Source organism: Cupressus sempervirens, chromosome 6 (genome assembly GCF_028749045.1).
Source record: "Cupressus sempervirens isolate cs-2001-9-10 chromosome 6, ASM2874904v1, whole genome shotgun sequence".
Classification (NCBI taxonomy): domain Eukaryota; kingdom Viridiplantae; phylum Streptophyta; class Pinopsida; order Cupressales; family Cupressaceae; genus Cupressus; species Cupressus sempervirens.
Genome location: NC_143123.1, coordinates 188332750 through 188340077, shown reverse-complemented (window position 1 = coordinate 188340077; position 7328 = coordinate 188332750). Strand labels below are relative to the sequence as shown.

Below are 7328 nucleotides of genomic sequence, written 5' to 3'. Positions count from 1 at the left end.
TTGGCTAAGGATAATTCTTGAAGATATGGGACAAAAGCAAGAAGGGCCTACTTCAATGAAGTGTGACAATCAAAGTACAATCAAACTTGCAAATAATCATATTTATCATGCAAGATCAAAGCATATTGAAACACAACATCATTTTGTAAGAAAGAAAATTCAGTCTCAAGAGATAGAGTTGAACTATTGTAATACCAATGACAATGTAGCTGATATATTTACTAAGTCCTTTGGTAAAATAAAGTTTGTAACCTTTAGAGACATCTTAGGAGTTAAAGAAAATCAGATTATTCCTTAAGGGGGAGTGTTAGAATAATGAATAATCTTTGTTGCACATGTAGCAACTCAAATTTTAGTTGTTGACTGCACAAGTCTAGTTTAATTGTAGTGGTGTCATAGAGTTCTAGTTTAAACAAATGACTAACTACAGATCTTTCTTTTAGATCCACTTAGTTGTCTAGAGTACTCCACTTGTCCATTACTCTCGTTGTGTTGTCAAATCCTCTTAAGTGTGTTGTCAATTTCTTTTGCAGTATTTTAGGATTGTAGGTTGTTCATTCATTGTAATAATAGGCTACCATTATTCAATAATATCAAGTTGCTAGTTCTTCTCTTATCTATTTTCTTCTTGTGTATTGGAACTTTATTTTTAAAATAGATTAATTGTCTAGATTAAGAATATCAGTGAGTTGGTTATAATTTAACATTATATGTCGATAAGAGATCAACCTTGAAAATCATATACTAAGGAAAAATTTAAGTTTGAAAAAATTAAGTCAATTTTGATTATTTAACACTTTTAGTCTAAGATCAATTATTAGTATGTGATGTTTACATCAAGATTAATAAAGTGATAACTACAAGCAACTATATAAAATTATTACATTAATTTCGAATCAAAGTTTACATTTCAATTTAGTTAATAGTTCAATTTATTACAGCCTAAGGATTCAAATTCTAGAAGACAAATAGAAGAAACACATTCATCTTTGTTGAGAAATATAATTTAAGAATATCCTCAAGAAAGAATAAGATTAATGCCTAGTACTTTGGTAGAAGTTGTTTAGTTATCATCCAAAATGTGTTCAAAGATGCAAGGAAAGAAATTCACAAGCAGAGTTCCTTATGAATGTACAAAAATAATAAAGATGGAAAATTGTGCAACAATAGAAATGGTAGAATATGAGGTGACAAAGGAAGAGAGAATGATATTAGATACACTAACAAAGACAAATTTGAATTTTATAGGAAAGAATTTAATCTTCAACAAATCAAGTTATAGATATTTGACTAAGAATATCATTATTAGAAAATAGTCAAAAGATGTCCGGCTGAGAAAGCACATGCAATTGATAACAGAAAACATGTGCATGGAATTAAATGAAACATGCGCAGATTGTTGAAAGTTCATTTAATAATTTTTTATTTTATTGCATAAGTTACAACTCATCCAACTAACATAATGTTATTATGTGTCATATAAGGAAAACAAGAAAAAAAACAAAAAGAATTCAAACAAGTTGGGAGAGAGGGGTTCATTTATTTTCAATTTTATATAAATTTTATTTTTATAAAAGAATGATTTTTCTAAGAGATAAATTTATTTGAAAATAAAATTATATAGTATTTGAGTCAAATATTGACTCGTGTTTTTTGAGTAGTGGTTCACAAGAAGTTGCTACAATATGAATAATAATAGCGTTGTGATATTTACAGAGGTTAATCATAAGGCCTTCTGACCCAATATTACTACAATTCACACATGCTTGACAATAGAATTTCCTCCATATTAAATCCATCTATTTGCTACCTCATTTACAAAACTTCCAATTAGTGTTGTGACTTATTATCCATTCCTTACAGAACCCCTTTAACTCATCAATCCTTCACGTATCGTCCTGCCCTTTTCCTCCACAACAAAGAGAAATGATATTCTACAGAAATCGATTTTTAAAGTGCTGTCACCTTCACATCCCTCCCCAACTCTGGTTTTCTGATTTTGTTTAACTTGTTTTTATGACTCACATAAACAAACGCTTGATAGGGTGTTCTGCAGAAATCATTATTCCTTGGGTGCTGCCAGCTGCTGTCATTCTTACAGACCTCTCCAGTTTTGGCTTTCAGATTTCATTGAACTTGTTTTCATTATTCTATCACTCCACCCATTCACTTTGTCAACTCATTTTGACCGTTTTGGTTCTTAAAATGGAAATCAAGATGGGCACTATAAACATAACTGAACATTAAGACCATATCATGAAACCGTGATGAATTAGGAGAGTGACCCTAAATGTTGGTGATAAAATTCTCAGAGTTTTTTTGAAAGGTTATTTTGGTGAACTCAATAAACGTACCTTGGAGGACTTAGAAATGGCAGACTAGTAATGATAGCAATGGTGTTAAAATTTGTTTCACATACTATGCATTCAAAGGTTTCAACTTGTCATAATGTTGATGAAAGGATCAGTCATAACGTTATCATAAGCTTCTCAGTGCCTCCCTATCATGAGAGGATTTCGCTTTATGATTCTGCACAACTCTCATACTAGGTATAAATCATGTTCTATACTTATTGATCTGATATATTTCCAGTGAGGAAAGCATGGACATGTTTATTGACCTCAATCCAACTGCATCCAGGGCTTTTTTTAATGCCTCTGTGTCTCATCACGTTTCTTATAATTTCAATGTCATTCCACATCCCAGCTGCCGCATAGACGTTTGAGAGTAGCACGTAAGGTGCATCGTTTCTTGGATCCAACAGAAAAAGATTTTGTGCAGCATGTTCAGCTACCTCTATATTATTATGTACTCTGCAAGCACCAAGCAGACAACTCCAAACACTGGCATCAGGTTTCATTGGCATTTCGTTAATAAAGTCTCGTGCTTTCTCCAAATGTCCAGCTCGACCAAAAAGATCAACCATACAGTTATAATGGTCCATAGTAGGTCGGATACCATAATGTTTCTTCATTTGGCTGAAATACTGAGAACCTTCTTTTACTAAACCTGCATGGCTACATGCAGACAAAACTGAAACAAAGGTGATATGATCCGGATTGATGCCAGATTGTTTCATCTCTTCAAAGAGTTTGAGGGATTCCCTGGGGCGGCCATGCATCGCATAGCCTCCAATCATGGCTGTCCATGAGATAACACTCCGTTGATGCATCTTATCAAATAAATCCCATGCCTTTTGTATACTCCCACATTTTGCATACATGTCTATTAAGGCATTCACCACGGTAACGTCACACTGAAATCCATTTCTAACTATTTTTTCATGAATCTCCCTACCCTGCCCCAGGGCTGCAAAGTTAGCACATACAGGAAGAATACAACTAAAGGTCATTAAGTCCGGGTTTACTTCTGCCGATTGCATGTCTTGGAAAAGATTCAAGGCCTCTTCACCGTGCCCATTCTGTGCAAATGCAGCAATCATGGCATTCCATGAAACCACATTTAACTGGGGTATCTCTTTGAAGAGATTCAGGGCCTCGTTGACAAACCCATTCTCTGCAAATCCTGTAATCATGGTATTCCAGGAGAGCATGGTTTGTTGAGGCATTTTCTTAAAAAGTTTCATGGCTTCATCAACCAAACCATTCTGCACAAAACCTGAGATCATTGCATTCCACGAGACTGCAGTTCGTTGAGGCATTTCTTTGAATAATTTCCATGCCTCATTAACAAGCCCATTCTTTGCTAATCCAGCAATAATTGCATTCCACGACACTACATTTCGTTGAGGCATTTCCTCAAAGAGTTTAAGCGCCATATCTATAAGCCCATTCTGCGCACATCCTGCAATCATTGCTGTCCAAGAAACAACATCTCGGGTGCGCATTTTATCAAACAATTCACGAGCTTTCCGAATGCTTAAGCATTTTGCGTACATAACGATCAACGCATTGACCACAAGAGGATCAAACTGAAGCTCGCTCATTATTACCTTTTCATGGAGCTCCATGCCCATTCCCACGTCTGCTAAGTTAGAACAGGCTGGGATAACAGTAGCAAAGCTTTTGGAATCCGGTTCGATTCCCACTGAAAGCATTTGCCGATAAAGCTTAAGGGCTTCCTCATTGTACCCAATTCGTATAAGCCCTGCAATCATAGCTGTCCATGATACCACATTTTTTTCGGGCATCTCTTCAAAAAGCTCCAAAGCTTTGCCAACTAATCCATTCTCAGCAAGCCCAGAAATTATGGCATTCCATGAAACAGCGTTTCGCTTCGGTATTTGTAGAAACAACTCTAGGGCTTTATCAGCTTGCCCATTCTGTGCATATCCAGCAACCATAGCTGTCCAGGAGACAACATCTCGTTGAGGAATTTTGTCAAACACGTGTCGCGCATCCTCAATTCTGCCACATTTTGCGTAAATGTCCACAAGAGCATTTGCAACCGAAACATGAGACTGAAATCCACTTCTTATTGATTGTTCATGGATTTCCACACCCCATTCCAGATACAATAAGTTCGCACATGCCGAAATAACACTAGAGAAGGTGAAGTGATTTGGTTCCAAATCCGTCAATTGCATTTGATGAAATAGTACCAACGCCTCTTCAGAAAAACCCTGCTTTGCATGAGCTGCAATAATGACAGTCCACGAGCAGACATCTCTTTCAGACATTTTCTCAAACACTTTGCGAGCATCAACCAAATTCCCACACTTTACATACATATTAATAAGCGTGTTGCCCAAAACCCTTCCTATTCCAATTCCTCTTTCATTGATGTGGGAATGAATACGTTTTCCATGAGCTGAGCATTTTTTCAGAATGTTAGTTCTCAATAAATGAATATAAGAAGAAGATATAGTATTACAAAATGCCGTGACATCAACAGAACATAATAAGCTGGATTCATGAGAAGTGAAAATCTTGCGCTGCATATGAAATATGAACCCAACTAAGTGTGTAAGCTGAAGCATTTTTGATGAAATGGAGCAAAATCGGCATGGAATGCATTATATGCTTGTCCAAACTAAAGTAATCTTGGCTTTTCGACATTCGATTTCAGAACTAGATCTAGAGGAGAGGGGCCAGACATGGAATTGTTTAAAACTAAAGCCAGATATGAAATTGTTTAGAATTTTAGTTTTTTAATGTTTCATCATATGCAAGGGGCCATATTTTTAACTTTTGTTCATGACCGTTTTTCGGTCGTGGTCTCGCTGCTGAACGGTAAAGATTGTTTTAATTGATTTTGTAATTTATTTTTCTTAATTCAGTTAAAAAAAGAAATTGGAGATCGTCTCCTAATATATCACATCAGCATTGCTCATGGAGGGGATTATCGGGAAACTTAGTATAGATCCTTGATCTGAATTCAGAATTCATATTACAATACCTGGTGTAGAACTTGCGGTATTGTGACTAAATTGAAAGCAATTGAAATGTAACAGTAGATGTTTCTACAAGCCAAAAAGTGATCCATTCATTTTGAATCATAGAGTTTATACAAGTTTGATGGATCCCAAGGGTCACCATTATCCCTTGGATATGAAAACTAAAAGTCCATAAGTTAATTAATTACAAAATAAACTCTTAACAACTATAAAAACTACAAAGATCTATATTAAAATTTATGTCTACTTGTAGAGGTCATAACTTTCTACTCGTAGCTTGAAATCACGAACCGTCAGAATTTTTGGAAAGATCTTCTAGAGTTCTTCTAAGGTATTTTGCATTTTCGAAGGCCTCTAAAGCATTTCTTCAACAACATCTACAATGTCTACTAAAGGAGGGAAATATGGCTTCAACAGTTCTACATTGAAGATTGGATGAACACCCAAAAATGGAGACAAGTTGAGTTCAAGTGTATTTTCACCAACTTTCTTTATGATCTTATAGGGACCATAGCAAAGAGGAAGCAACTTCCTATGAGGGCCTTGTAAGCGTTCCTTTTGGAAATGCAACCATTGTCGTCAATAAATGTTATGTAGCCAAAGGGTTGATGTCATCGGTAATTGTTATGTAGCCAACAAGTTGATGTCGTCGGTAATTGTTATGTAGTTGGTGGACCCCTTCGGGAAGGTTCTTCGGAAAGTATATGTACACATCCAAGATCATTGTATTCATCATCATCAACATAATGTAATGTCTTTGGCATATGCGAATAATAAAAGGAGTATTGTTGTTCTTGTTTATTGTCTATATGCATTAATCTATTTACCCCATACGATAAACATTTGGCGTCGTTGCCCGATGGACCTGGCACGAAGGCAAAGGAATGAAGACTAATGCCAAATCAGCTGAATAAAAATAAGAATAAGTTAAAGGAAAAAGATGAAATACGCACAGCACAAGGGAATTTAATTCTGGCACAACAGGTCGAACATAGACAAAGGTTTTAGCAGATTGCCAACGAACACCGAAGCACTGAGGAATTGCTAGAAGAGACTCGACAGCAGTTGGATTTGGTGGAAGAAGCAAGGGAGGAATTTCTTAACCTACATACACCGAGGGAAGAGAATCTAGATGGAAGGGGATTAACTCGCACGGCTCAAAGTGCCGAGGAAGCACGAGCATGGAGTGAACTCTTCGTCCGAAATACACTTTCGGAATGGACAACTTCTCTTGACAAAAACCCTTCACCAAATAGCACAACTATCAGAAATAAAATGACTATCCAAAACAGCGTGGGTATTCAAAGTAGTGTGAATGTGCAGAATAGCACGAGAGTGCAAAATAGCGCAAGTACACAACAAATCCCTCAACCTCGAATAGTAAAGGTTAAACCAAAGGAAAAGTTGCCAAAGTTTGATGGTGATGGAACAGCCGATCCAATTCAACACTGTAAGACATGTGAAACAATTTGCAGGGCAAATGGCATTACAGATACAAATGAATGGGTTCGATAATTTCTGACAACCCTAAGGGGGCTAGCAATTGATTGGTTGGTTGACATGAATCCCCAAAAATTAACCAATTGGGACAATGTTAAAAAGGAATCTACCACCTAATTTCAACTGTTGCGTGATGAAAATGAGATCGTAGCAAAGATATACAACACAAAACAAAGAAAAAATGAAACAGTCCCAGTATATGCCAGGAAATTAAAAGACTTGATAAATAAAATGGAAAGTTGGCCAATTGATGGGCTGCAAAAAAAGATGGTTCATTGAAGGAGTACGGCCGAAGTTATAAAAGAAAATGAAGATTGTGCTGCCATCATCATACACTAAAGCATACAATCAGGCGATGAACTTAAAAAGTGAGCAAAAAACAAAAAAGAAGAAGAGTAGCTCATCCAATTCAGATGATGACGCATCTTCAGAAGAAGATAGCAGTGATGACGAGAAGGGCAGCAAGAAGGTC

General features: G+C 36.2%; 1 protein-coding gene across 1 annotated transcript; it reads right to left on the bottom strand.

Moving 5' to 3' along the window:
* Positions 1-1664: 1664 nt before the first annotated feature.
* On the bottom strand, positions 1665-5171 carry LOC149551882 (pentatricopeptide repeat-containing protein At2g13600-like). Its single transcript, XM_089787383.1, has one exon. The coding sequence runs from the start codon at positions 4937-4939 to the stop codon at positions 2570-2572; it is 2370 nt and encodes a 789-aa protein (XP_089643509.1). The 5' UTR covers positions 4940-5171; the 3' UTR covers positions 1665-2569.
* Positions 5172-7328: the final 2157 nt, after the last annotated feature.

Excerpts from the sequence above, each read along its gene's own strand:
- LOC149551882 (XM_089787383.1), bottom strand. The coding sequence starts at position 4,939 with ATGCTTCAGCTTACACACTTAGTTGGGTTCATATTTCATATGCAGCGC.